Source organism: Tenrec ecaudatus, chromosome 14, assembly GCF_050624435.1.
Source record: "Tenrec ecaudatus isolate mTenEca1 chromosome 14, mTenEca1.hap1, whole genome shotgun sequence".
In the NCBI taxonomy this organism is placed as follows: domain Eukaryota; kingdom Metazoa; phylum Chordata; class Mammalia; order Afrosoricida; family Tenrecidae; genus Tenrec; species Tenrec ecaudatus.
Genome location: NC_134543.1, coordinates 52,868,271 through 52,882,582, shown reverse-complemented (window position 1 = coordinate 52,882,582; position 14,312 = coordinate 52,868,271). Strand labels below are relative to the sequence as shown.

Genomic DNA, 14,312 nt, shown 5'->3' with positions numbered 1-14,312 from the left:
AAAGGATCATGAGCATGTTCAGCCCGGAGACAGGGTCATTAAAAAGTTCACCATTTGGTGCATAAGCAAATGTGGTGAAGAAAGCTGATGGTGCCAGGCTATCAAAAGATAGAGCGTCTGGGTTCTTAAAGGCTTGAAAGTAAACAAGTGGCCATCTAGCTCAGAAGCAACAAAACCCACATGGAAGAACACACCAGCCTGTGTGATCACAAAGTGTCGAAGGGATCCGGTATCAGGCATCAAAGAACAAAAAAAATCACATCATTGTGAATTGGGGGGAGTGCGGAATGGGGACCCAAAACCCACCTGTAGGCAACTGGACATCCTCTCACAGAAGAGTTGTGGGGAGGAGAAGAGCCAGTCAGGGTGTGGTGTAGCACTGATGAAACATACAACTTTCCTGAAGTTCTTTAATGCTTCCTCCCCCCCCACCACCACTATCATGATCCCAATTCTACCTGACAAATCTGGCTAGATCAAAGGATGTACACTGGTACAGATAAGAGATGGAAACACAGGAAATCCAGGACAGATGAACCTTTCAGGACCAGTGGTGACAGTGGCAATACTGGGAGGGTGTAACTTCCTTTCTGGGGGCTGGACAACAGAAAAGTGGGTGAAGGGAGATGTCAGACAATGCAAGACAGGACAAAATAATAATAATTTATAAATTATCAAGGGTTCATGAGGGATAGGGGGTAGGTAGGGCAAAACTGAGGAGCTGATACCAAGGGTTTACGTAGAAAGCAAATGTTTTGAGAATGATGAGGGTAATAAATGTACAGATGTGCTTGACACACTGTATGTATGTATGGATTGTGGTAAGAGGTGTACAAGCCTCCAATAAAAGGACTTTAAAAAAAGAGTTAAAGGAGAATTATGGAAGTGGAGTAGGGTGGAATATAGGGTTGGATATTGATGAGAGGTTTGAATTGTTGAGTGCAGAGTTGATGGTCTGAAATGTAGATCCCTGACCTAAGTTACAATTATAAAAGTACATTTAGAAAAAAAGTAGTTCACCATCTGAAACATAGTAGAGGCCCCATTATCAGGTACATTTCTGAAGTGAGTGTCCTCAATGCACACATGCTTTCCAAATGGTGTGTGACACTATATTATTGTGTGCGTTGTGTCAGTCACAGAGAGGTGGACAGGCACTGTCTGATGAAGCCACGGAGGACACTATAACCCCACCCTGAGTTAATCCTACAGATACTGCCCCATTACCTCCACCAAGGATATTGAGTCCTTAAAAGAGAAAAAACTAACTTAAAAAATAAAATGGAAATTATACTTGAAAAAACTAAATACCCAGGCTCAAACTATGTGTTATAGAATGAAATGTTAAGCAGAAACTGAGTTGAGATAGATTCGGTGACAATGAATTCTTTTAAAAGAATCCCTACAATACTAAAGTCCTTAACATACTTTAAGAACCCTTCCATTGTCTGACATACCAGTAATATCAGATCACAAGACTGACCATACCTTAATAGTTCATGAGATTTTACTGTTTCTTACAGTACAGGCTAATCTTCCCTATTGCCTCACTTGATGACTTTAAGAGTCAACAATGACCAGGTTAAAAAGAAAGATCTTTTTTTTTTTTTGCAAGTGTTGCCTAAAGGTAAATATCCCCAACCAACTGTCCTACCAGGAATTCACATGAACCTGTTTCTCTTAGCACTGTCTGTGATCCAAAACCAAAAGTAAATACCTGAATTTAGATTATTTTCTTTTATTAACTGAAAAATAAAACTCCCAGCTTCTCTCTCTCTCTCATACACACACACACACACACACAAAATACTGCTAAAATTTGCAGAATACTGGGTAAAACTCAGTATATTATTTTCATGAGTTACCGTATTTGATCATCACAACAATCTCATGAAGCTATAATTATTGTAACAACTTAAAAGTGAGAAATACTAGTGATCAGAAAAGATGAAACTGTTCATATATCTACTGGAAACACAGGGAATCCAGGACAGATGAACCCGTCAGGACCGTGGTGACAGTGGCGATACCGGGAGGGTGGAGGGAAGGTGAGGGAGAAAGGGGGAATCTATCACAATGATCTACATATAACCTCCTCCCTGGGGAACGGACAGAGGAGAAGTGGGTAACGGGAGACATCAGATGATATAAGATATGACAAAATAATAATAATTTATAAAATGAGGAGCTGATACCAAGGGCTCAAGTAGAAAGAATGATGAGGGAAACAAATGCACAAACGTACTTGACACAATGGATGTATGTGTGGATTGTGAAGAGTTGTACAAGCCCCCAATAAAATGATTTAAACATTTTAAAACTGTTCATATATCACACAATGGAAGGTAAGGTAGAGAAACAAATCATCAGTAAATTTTACGTATTGTACAACCTCCCAATCAACATTTTCAGGTTAATGTACCCCAATCTCCTATGCCTGCAACTGATTCGGCCTCAGAATGGTTAGATATATGATAATCCAAAAAAAAAAGACTGTTACTTTACTTCTCTTTCTAAAGTCTTACCCTTTTTCTTAATCCCAAATCTTCTAAAGGTCATCTTTCATTCATCAGGTAAAAATTTGCATTTTAATCTACAGCCCTCAGGGCTTAGAGTTGTCAGGGATTTCTAAAAATCTTTCCTTACTATATTATTGGGATTGAAATATTTAAAAGTATCCATCTGCAAAATAAGAGCCACAAGTTTTCACCTGTAAATTTTGAGTTTTATGTAGTTTAACCTTCACTCAATTTTTATGAGAATTTTATAAGAATTGGCTGGGAAAGAAGGAAAAGGGAAGTGACAGCATTTTAAAAACAAAGCCAATCTATGTCAGCAAATGTCTTCCTGGACAACAAAAGCTTCAGCAATGCTAATGGAAACGCCCATGGGAACTTGGGTCCTTAAGAGGGCTTCTACTTTCTACCTCTGTCAGCAAACAGAATAGCAGGCTTCAGCAGGGGTAGATTACAGGAAAATCCTGAACCCTAGCACTAAAGACACCATCAAGAAAAATTAAACTTTGACCCAGTCTGTCTCTCAGAAAGCCTTCATGGTGGCACTGTTGGAAAAGCATCGGACTGCTAGCCAAAAGGCTGGTGGTTCAAACCCACCCACTGCTCTGAAGGAGAAATCTGAGGCTACCTCTCCAGTAAGGATTTACAGCCTCAGAAATCCTATATAAGGTTACTGTGGGTTGGAATTGACTTGATGGCAGAGGGTTTGGATTTTGGCTTGTCTCAGTAAGCACACACGTATGTACTGAAACTACAGGAACTATTTGTGCACTTACCAGGAACAGACTTCAGAAAATAATCAGACTGGGATAAAAATATGAAGCCAAGTTTTTAGAAAACCCAGCGACAGTGATGAAGATGATCTTTTTATTTCATATCATCTCTTCACAGATAAAACAACTATCTGATTGGGGGGGGGGGTCAGATGCTCACAGGCATCCTCCCTGAGGGCGATCAGTTGCCAGACTGCAGTAGGCCCCACTCCCTGCTGTTAAAGACAATGGACAGGCCTGAAGTCATCTATTTGGTTCCAGTAGGTGGGGTTGACACCCTACTGCTAATGGTTCCTATGGAGATCTAGGAAATAGGTCAAAATTAAACCACTATCCTAAACCTAGGATCTGCCCATCTTGTCACATGTATAACCCCAATCCCTCCTCTTCCTATTGCGTGTATGTCCCTAGATCACAGCCCTCTCATCACTGTATTACCTATAGGACAGCCCCTTCCAGTGACGTATGTCCTTACCTGTAATTAGGGAGCTTGCATGTCCCAGAGAATATAAAAGGCCTGGGCTAGCATTAAAGATCTCTCTCTCTCCCTCCACATGGACCACCAAGTGGGGCTGAGGTGAGCATACTACCATGAATCGTGTCTGACTCCATTTAGTTCAATATTTCACTTCTATCTCTCATGTTCTCTATAACTTTACTATGATCTTTACTTATTATCGCTGTACAATTGCACCTACCGGACCCGTAATGATGTGTTAGGGGCTGGCTTCCCCTGACATTGATGCTGTGCTCATCTCCTACTTTGGTATAGTAGGTCATCTCCTACTTTGTATAACAGCACCTGCTGTGTCTGTATGTCTCTGTATGCTATTAAAGAAATCATAGACCCTCTATTTGGGGGGAGGAGTACCATAAATGGAGCAGTCAATTAGCAAATGGCTGTTAATCAAAAAGCTACCAGTTCAAATCTACCCAGAGATGCCGGGGATGAGGAGAGGGGGGGGAGGTCCTGGTAATCTACTTCTAAATATAGAGTTCAGTTCCACTCTGACATACATTGGGTTGCCAAGCGTCAGAATCAAATAGATTTTGGGGGAGATAGGTCAATAATTTATGTGAAATATAGTACAGAAACTCTAAAATACTCTACCAGATTATAGATATTTAAGTAAAATCAACAGATATATAACAAATGAGTGGGACCCTTTGGTACTTACAAGAGAACATGAGCAACGACGGCGTTCACATCAAACAGGGTATCAGGAGGGAATTCTCTGAGTAGTATGGTGCCCCTATGGAAAGTTAAAAAATGCATTAGAAAAATAACTCCTTTGCATTCTCTACTTGTCTATGTAGTATACGAGGATGTAAGCTGTTTGGCTTGGTGTTGTTTTTGTTTTTTTTAAGATCATTCTATTGGGGCTCTTACAGCTCTTATAACAATTCATACATCAATTGTATCAAGCATATTTGTACACATGTTACCATCATCATATTCTAAACATTTACTTTCTATTTAAACCCTTGGTATCAGCTGTTTTTTCCCTCCTTCCCCCACTCTTCCACCGTCATGACCCTTTGATAAATTATAAATTATTATTTTCATATCTTACACCAACCGCTCTCTCCCTTTACCTGTTTTTGTTGTTTATCCCCACCTCGGGGTGGGAGTGGGGTGCAGCTGTTATGTATCAATCATTGCAATCGATTCTCCCTTCCTCACCTTCCCCCTATCCACATGGTATCACTACTCCCATTTCTGTTCGTGAAGGGTTTTCTGACCTGGACTCCGTGTGTCGTGAGCTCTTATCTGTACCAGTGTACATGCTCCTGTCTAGCCAGAATTGAAAGGCAGGACTGGGGTCATGAGTCATGATAGTGGGGGGTGAGGAAGCATCAAAGAACCAGAGGAATACTGTGTTTCATGGGTGCTACAGTGCACCCTGGTTGACTCATCCCTTCTTTGTGACCCTTCTGTGAAGGGATGTCCTATTGTCCACAGATGGGTTTTGGGCCTCTGCTCCAACCCCTCTCATTCTCAACATGTTTTTTTGTTTGATTGTTTATTTTGAGCCTTCTGATGCCTGTTACCTGATCCTGTTGATACCTCATGATTGTAGAGATTGGTGGGCTTGTTGTTCTCAGCTAGAGGGCCGCTTGTTTAACTTCAAGCCTTTAAGACCCAAGACACTATAGCTTTTGATAGGTAGGCACCATCAGCTTTCATCACTTTGCTTATGCATCCATTTTGTCTTCAGAGATTGTGTTGGGAGGGTGAGCATCACAGAATGCCAGGTTGTTAGAAAAAAGTGTTCTTGTGTTGAGAGAGGACTTGAGCAGAGGCCCAAAGTCTGTCCACTTCCTCAATGTATTGCCATATCAATACATGTACATAGGCCCTTATCTCAATTTCTATGAATCTATTTACATATATATACTCCTATATTTATGCCTCTATCCACAGCAGATGTAAATTTTAACATTAAAGTTTTAATTCATGCATCCATGCACCCACCAAAGTACTGGACATAATACACAAATATTCACAGAATTCATAAGAAATATACCAACTTTGGAAAGGTTAGATCCCAGATTTTGTGAGAAAAAAAAAGTTGGAAGTAAGTATGAGTCCAAATAAATTTCCCTACCACCTCTCGTCACATACAGACTCCCCCAACTGGCTGGAAAAGGGAGCAGTCAGTGAGAAAACAAAGTTTCCTCAACAGTAGGTACCTAAGGAAACAGGGTCTTTCCCCACTTTCTGAACAAAATCTCAAGAGTAAGAAAGGCTCTGAGAAGCTCCCAACATATTAGCAAACACAAGTGCAGAGGAATCTACAGCCTAGACATTAAATAAACAAATAAGAATACATTTCTTTCACACCCAAATAGGAACCTGACACGTTTCCTCCTAACATTTAATTCACGTAACAGGAATTAGTAATATGAGTTCACAGAAGAGTCTCAAAACCCTGTACAATCAGTATTATCTCCTTTTATAAATAGAGAAGTTAAAGTGCAGACGCATATGTTAATTACTTAGGTTTTTTACTTTTATATTGCCCCACTATATAAAACCTCATGCAAATTCAGTGAAATTTTATATACTTAGGTATTTCAGAACCAGAGCTTTGTATTTTTGTCCACTGACAATCAAACTAGATTATTTATTAGTTTACCTGAATAAATATGCTTTCATCAAATCCTTTTCTTTCCCACAGTATTTTTCTCTTTCTTCTTGGACACAATTTACCTTTAAAAGATTATATTTGAACATTGTATATTTAATGTATTTTAAAAATTCTCATGTTTATTTAAAAAACAAACACTACCATTGAGTCAATTTTGAGTCATATATATTAAAGTACATTTTTAAATTTCAAGGTTTTTGGTTAGATAAACAAAAAGGAGAATTAAACCTCACAGCTTATCTCTAGGTCACAACAAATTTCTCATGAGAGGTATTCTATAATTACTCATTCATCCAAGTGCATTAGTTATACTTAAGAGTTCACATTTAGTTTAATCTATGGAGAAAGCAGGAAGTACCAGGTGCAGGAAGAGGAACGAGTATTTAAGGCAGTACCCAAAAAAGCTTCCAAAAGCAAAAGAGTGAATGAATGGCCTATTAGGACCACAAAAGCTTTCCATACCTCCGGAAAAGAGGTATGGCAGATAATGCCCATTGCTCACTGCACACCCATGCTTCCCTCTGTCTTACTAACAGAACTCACTATAAGCATCAGGCCCAGTTAAAGTCCCTCCTATACTCCCTAAAAGTTATGAATAAGGTCTCAGCAGAAGTCACTGGACTGGGAATTCTAGAAAGCACTGTACGAAGAAACTAAGCAAAGAGGAAACTCTTGCTCTTCCCACTACTTCGTAACAAAGCCCAGCAGGATGGCTAGAGTGCCAGCAGCACTCTCTAACCATAAGCAGCCGCTGCTTCGTAAGGACAGCGCACAGTAAAATACAAACCTGACACCCTGTTGATGTTAGAGCAGACACATCAACTCGTGGTAGTTTATGTGGATTCTACATAAGGGTGTTCAGGTGCAAGGGTGACTGGCACCTGAAGCTAAGCAGTAAAGTACAATAGTGGATTCATGCAAGAGACTGTCCATAAATACTATCAGCAAAGCTAGGGAAAAGATGGAGCTCTGATAATATACTGGTTACATGTTGGGCTGTGATCTGCAAGGTCTGCAGTTCAAAACCACCAGCAGCTGCGAGGGAGAAAGACAAGACAGGGCTTTCTATTCTGGTGAAGAGTTAGTCTCAAAAACTCACAGGGCAGCCCTACCCTGTCCTACAGGAGCACTATGAGTCAGCATTGACTCATTGGCAGCAAGTTTGGATTTTCTTAGGGAGAAGATGGGAGTGGGGGTGAGGAAAGACAAAAAGAGGATGAAGGGGTTTCTAGATGGGGACAATATTTAGCTGCCAACATGACCAACCATTGTTAAGAAAAATTATTTCATTTTTGTTTAAAATGAGCTTTTTATTATTGTTGTTCAATTTAATTTTAATAGGTTTCAGGAAGCAGAAAGAAAATTGAGGAAGCTACTTTTGTTTTATAACAAAAGGAGAACTGACACTCAGAAGATTGATGTCAGAACTAGAAAATTAGACTTAGAACTCGGAGCATAATTATAACCAAAAAAGAGTCAGGTTTACAGCATGCAATTTCAAGTTTTTAAGTCAGAGCACTGGATATGGTTGATACGATCACAAAAGATCTATATTTTCATTCAACGTATTTTTAATATTGTCTAAAAGTGGACAATTTGAAACTACCCAGACAAATCGCACGGCCTTGAAAACCCAATGAGCAGCTTGACTCTGCACACGTGGGGCCTCCAGGCATTGGACAGCAACTAACTCCACATCAACCACCAGGTCAGTCACTATTCTAGCACAAGGAGCTAAGTCCCCAAAAGATGTTGTTATCTTATGAATCGACAGTCTCAGATAATTTTTAAAGATGACTACTAATCTGTAAGATTAAATAATAATCACTGTTATACAAAAAATATATATGAATAGGGCACAGTGTGGCAGTATTTTGAGATAGTCAAGGCTTCTCTGAGAGGTAACAGTCACACAAAGGACAGAAGTAAGGGAGTGACTCATATGAATGCATAAATATGTAAAAGATATGAGTCCTAAGCAGAGGGGAAAGTTTGGGCAAAGTCCCTGTGCCACCAGCACTTCTTGCAGGTTCAAGTAACAGAACCATACTCTGTAGAACAGGAACCAACTGAGTAGAACGAAGGGATAGAAAATGAGATCAGAAAGGAAGGTAATGTCTACGGTGGTCAAGAGTTTAGATTTTATCCCAACCCTGATGGGAAGCCTTTCTGAACAAGGTAGCAATGTGATCTGCTTGATCTGATTCACAGTGGAACGGAGTTTCCTTCCAGAACAAGAGTGAAAGAACTAAGGCCGCATATTAGGAGGTTATTATTGTGTTACCTGAGCCCTGATGGCTCAGTGACTAAAGTAATCAGCTACTAGAGTCAGTGGTTCGACCCACCAGGCACTCCACGGGAGGAAAATGAAACAGTGTGCTTCTATAAAGACTTATAGCCTTGAAAAACCATTAAGACTCTGCCTGATCAGGCCGTCATGATTTGGAATGGACCAGAGGCAAGTGATAGTGGGTTGGGTTTGTTGACTGTGATTTCCTAGGTAAAACACAAGGATGCCTTGAGCAATGAATAGCAGGGGGTTAAAAATGGTGCAAAAAGTCAGATTGGGGAAGTTTGGGTGTTTTCTCTCCCTTGGTTTGTGCACTGGGGCTGGGGATTAAGACTATACATACCAAAAGACTTGCCAATTCAACATTTTTACCCGTATAACTCACTTACATTGCTCTCAATGTTCATGCAGTGCACCCACCATCACTGTCGCTTTCTTATTCCATCACCATGAACTTAAACTCAGCTCCCAGCAACAACAATAACTCCCTCTTTCCCCTCTCTCAATTAATATGCTTTGGCTTCTACATGCTTGCCTACAGAAGAAATCATAGTCCTTTTGTAACTGACTTATTTCACTCAGCATAGTGTCTTCAAGGTTCTTCCACGCATTAGCACTTCAGAGTGTTACAGTGGACAATGGTGTACAAATTTCTACTGAATTCTTACTTTCAGATATAGTGGCTACACACCTACCTCGATTTAGGATTGCTGAGCCAGCCATGTGGCAGTTCTGTGCTCAACCTTTTGAAGAACCAGTCAATTTTTCCATAACAACTGAATTATTTTGTATTTCTACCAGCAGTGAATGAAAACTCCAATTTCCCCACATCCTTATCAGCACCTGATACTTCCCGTTTTCTTTCTTTTTTTTTTCCCATAGTCACTCTAGTGGAGATAGGTAATGCCCCATTTTGGTTTCGACTGAATCTCAGATGTCAGGAGTTTTGACAGTAGTAGTACTTGAAGGACTTATTATAAATCGAATAAGGAAAGAAAAATTGATGCCTTCGACCTATGCTTTTGGAAAATGATATTGAATACGCCATGGAGTACCAGAAGGAAGAACAGATCTGTCTTGAAAGAAGTACGACCACAGTGCTGATTAGAAGTTAGGATGTTGTCAGGAGGGACCAGGTCCTGAAGAAGAGCAAAATGCCTGGTAGAGGGTCAAGAAAAACAGAGGAAGCCATCAGGGAGATGAACTGATACAGTGGCTACAGCAATGAGCCCAAACAAAGCAAAAACTTAGGAGGATGGCACGGAATTGGACAGTGATTCATTCTGTTGTTTTCACATTGCTACAAATCACAGTGGGGCCAACTGAACCTAACAATGTGTATGTAAGGCACCCAAAGTGACTTAATCTTTCTATGTTTTCTGCTTTGTAAAATCTAGCTATGGGGACCCAGAAGTATAACAGCCATCTCTCAGAGCAAGAAGGTTGATGAATTAAGAAAGAATAAGTAAACACAAATGTCAGGAAAGTATTACTGTAAAAAACTTATCATCGCTGGGTATTTCTCCTTCAATTTTCCTAAGTGCAAATTCAAAGTTAAAACTAAATGACCCTGGGGGACGGACAACAGAACGGGGGTGAAGGGAGACGCCGGATAGGGCAAGATGTGACAAAATAATAATCTATAAATTATCAAGGGCTCATGATGGAAGGGGAGCGGGGTGGGGGAGGGGGGAAAAGAGGACTTGATGCAAAGGGCTTAAGTGTAGAGCAAATGCTTTGAAAATGATGAGGGCAAAGAATGTACGGATGTGCTTTATACAATTGATGTATGTAGATGTATGAACTGTGATAAGAGTTGTAAGAGTCCCTAATAAAATGTTTAAAAAAATTTTTAAAAAGATCTATACATCAGATAACAGATCTGCACCAATGTTAATCTCCTCATTGTGATGATTATACTATAACTATGTAAGAGAAAGTCCTTGTTTATAGGAAAAAAACAATAAATTTTGGGGGATAGAGAAAAAAAGTTGGTAAAAATGACACACATTTCGAATGCACATCATGCATTCCTATCCTTTTAGAAATACATGTCATGCGCAGCATAATTTGATTAAAAAAACTAAGTGAAAGGCTGATAAAGATATCCTATTCATGATGGATGTGGACATTTTTCTTAATAGTCTAAATCATTTGAATTTTTTGAAGGAAAAATAAATAAAATGTGATTTTAAGTAGGATTATTTTAACTTTGTCTTAAAATAAATGTGAATGACTTAACTATTGAACAGTATGATATTTTATTTTGTAACAATAAAATAGTTTAAATTTTTTTAATAAATGTGAGAAACTGAAGTATAAATCAGCAAAGATTCAGAAGAATAGGAAAGGGGAAAAAATACCTCCTACTGTCACCTAAGAGGAATAGGTAACAGTGTCTACTAATAGAAATTTAGTAACAAGGTGAATTATAGATATCCATTACCATAGAGATGTAAGGAAAAACAAAAACTAACTACAGATTTAAAGAATTTGTAATTCAAGTATTGTTTATAAAAATACACTCTAAACTGAATAACCTTAAACAGCTACTTTTCTCAATATGTTCTAACCTATACAGTAATCTGAAACTATCTGTGCTTATTTCCTCATTAAAAAAAAAAGGTGTAAAAAGTTTTTTCTAGTTTAGGAAACCTTTCTAAACAATATACACATTATTTTAAAATACTCAATCTTAAATTACAGAGTTACAAAATGTCACTAATGTTTTACTAACACAAAAATCTTTCTACCTTTGCGACTGAAATTCCATAATCTTGGAGAGGTTTAACAGCTTCATTCAGTACTTCAAGAAAGACAGATATACTTGGAGAATCTAAAATTTAAAAAAAAATCCTGAATGCCCCTTGGGAAAAAATGAATTGTTAAAATTATAGCCCAAGTCTGCAAACATCGAAAAGCTACAATATTCATTTGCCCAATTAGTCAGTAACAACAAAAAAATAACAATAAAATAATTGAACAGACCTAGTTAGGCTTCATACCCATATTTCCCTATTACTTCATTGTTCTTATTCCTAATATTTCTATAATGACATTTTACATTTTATAAGCTACCTTAATAACTTTCCAAAATAAATAGGATAATAAATGTCTCATTTAAACCTAGCATTCAGTGTTCACCCAAATTTAACACTATGTGCACCAAACACATCTATTCATACACAGAACTTTCCAAATTATCTTAAACTACAAATTATTATAATAATGAAGGGGCTAATAAAAACGTGAGTTTATTTCATTTAATTCCAGTAACAACATTTTCCAGACATGGGGACTTAAAGTGACCATCACAATTATTAGATTCAAGTGACAGCAGCTCATTCAATGTAACTAAGCTACAGATAACGCAATGTGTTAAAGAATTACTAATATTAAAGTTTTTGAAAACATTTACATGGTAAAAAAATATGCCAAAGTATACTTTTATAAACAACTAGATAAAATTCAGCTGTTTTATTTTTTTAATAGTCAATTCTTATCAAGTTTGTACTAGGACCAACTAAACACAAGGAAAATAATTTTTTACTGGGAGTTCTTATAGCTCTTATCACATACATCCACCAAACGCATTGATTAAATATCAATATAAACATCACAAGGATCATACCAGTATCTTAAAAATACCTACCATCTTGACAAAAATAAGCTAGTGAGGCTTTTCCTGGTTGCAGTGTACTGAAATATTTCTGAGGACTCAATTCCGGGACAGTGACTCCTGTCGACTTGGTTAAAATGCACATCAGGACAAAAGAGACTCCAACTCTGAACACACTGAAGCTAGAAAACATCATCAGGACTCTATATGTGAACAAGAAATACTGCCGGTTTCATTCACTGCTGTCTCTACTAGGACAATACCTAGTCTAGAGTTAGTGTTCAGAAGAGTTTAACTGAATGAATTTGTGAAAACAATAAGTGAAGTAAAATCTGCAAAAGAAAAAGAGAAAGTTAAGACATTACTGACATTTGGATTTTGGTAGTTCATTAACATTTCTAGTTAAGAATTGAGGGGGATGATCAATAATGGCACTGATTTGATACTACTGATATCTGACCTTTGTAAAAGATATGAAATACACCCAGGAAATGCGATACTATTTCAAACTTTATAGACATTTACCGGAACATACTATACTTATCATTTTGAAGGATTTTTAATTAACTTCCCAAATATCCAATTTTTTAAAATGAACATTTTATTTCTCTATCCCGAGCTTACAGTTAAAATTTAAATTACTTAATATCATTGACAGAAGAGTTAAGTATCCTATGAGGTGTGAAATATATTCCTGCCTACTAAAGATTTAGTCTCTGACACCCAGACAGTTCTGCTCTGTCCTTTAAGATTGCGAAGACTCTGAATCAACTCGTTGGCAGTGGATTTGGTTTTTGGGTTTTTGTATGATGGCTCACTAGTTAAGTGTTCCCTGCTAACACAAAGGTTGGTGGTTCAAATTCGCCTCCACAGGTGAAGACCTGATAAAGTTTGCCTCTGCAAGGATTATAGTTTAGAAATCCTATGAGGTAGCACTGCTTATCATATGGGATAACTATGAATCAAAATTACTGTATATATTCGTGTATAAGCCGAGCTTTTCAGCACATTTTAATGTATTTTTTGTGGTAAAATTAGGTGCTTCAGTTGATATTCGGGTTGGCTTATCCTCAAGTATATATGGTACCTCAACAACACCTAACAACATTAAATGTTTGCATTCTTTTTACTTGATAAATTCCCTAGGAGATAAGAATGAGTGTGAGGCTGTTGCCAAGACCAACCAAACTTTCCTCCTGTTGTACAATGAGTTACTATGAGACAAACCCAAATGATGGTAACAAACCCAAACGATGGTAACAAACATTAGGAGTTATCTACTAAGATAGCTACTTAAGAGTATGCTTTCTAAAGGAGGGAGGTTGCATAAGAAAATATAAGCCATCTGGACGTTGTGTTATATGTTCCTCTGTTTTTGGGTAAATGAATCCCAGGATTGATGAATCTACAGGAACAGCAAGTAGAATAAGGGTTTCGGTGGGGAGGGGGAGACAGGGGTGGTGATGGGGTAAAAGGGAGACGATGTTAAAGAGTCCAGGGGAAAAAAGTATGTTTGGAAATTGCTGGTGGAAGCAATTGTACAGTTCTGCTTGTGACTGAACTACGGAAAGATAAGTCTTAACTCTCAATTAATAAACTTAAAAAGACTAGATCCAGGAATGGGTTTTGAGCTCCCACTGTCGTAGCTCCAACTGAAGAGCAATTTGTTCTTACATCATGGCCCTGCTCAGTACTTGCCCTCAGAAAGGGAACACAGAAGATCCAGGTATCATCACAAAATGTAGCGAAGAAATTAGATGGTGCCCAGTTATCAGATAAAATAGCATCTGGGTCTTAAAGGCTTGTCTCCAAACAAGCAGCCATCTAAGCGAGATGTCAATGAAGTCCACATGGAAGCAGTACACCATCATCAGTCACTGGAGGACTGCCAATCAATTAATCCAAAGTAGAAGGAGGGATTAGCCTAAATTGTGAGAATCTTGTTTGCAGAAGGCTACCGAT

At 38.3% G+C, this 14,312-nt stretch overlaps 1 protein-coding gene across 2 annotated transcripts in view; it reads right to left on the bottom strand.

Annotated features, from left to right (window-relative positions):
• Window positions 1-14,312, bottom strand: part of TXNDC16 (thioredoxin domain containing 16) — a 90,793-nt gene that overhangs the window by 69,402 nt on the left and 7,079 nt on the right. For both annotated transcript variants that reach the window (XM_075531487.1, XM_075531488.1), the window contains 4 exons: window positions 12,384-12,682; window positions 11,485-11,567; window positions 6,430-6,503; window positions 4,468-4,542 (listed from right to left, as the gene is read on the bottom strand). In XM_075531487.1, the coding sequence (XP_075387602.1) occupies window positions 4,468-4,542; window positions 6,430-6,503; window positions 11,485-11,567; window positions 12,384-12,546 (395 nt within the window). In that variant the 5' untranslated portion in view covers window positions 12,547-12,682. The remainder of the gene's footprint in view (window positions 1-4,467; window positions 4,543-6,429; window positions 6,504-11,484; window positions 11,568-12,383; window positions 12,683-14,312) is intronic.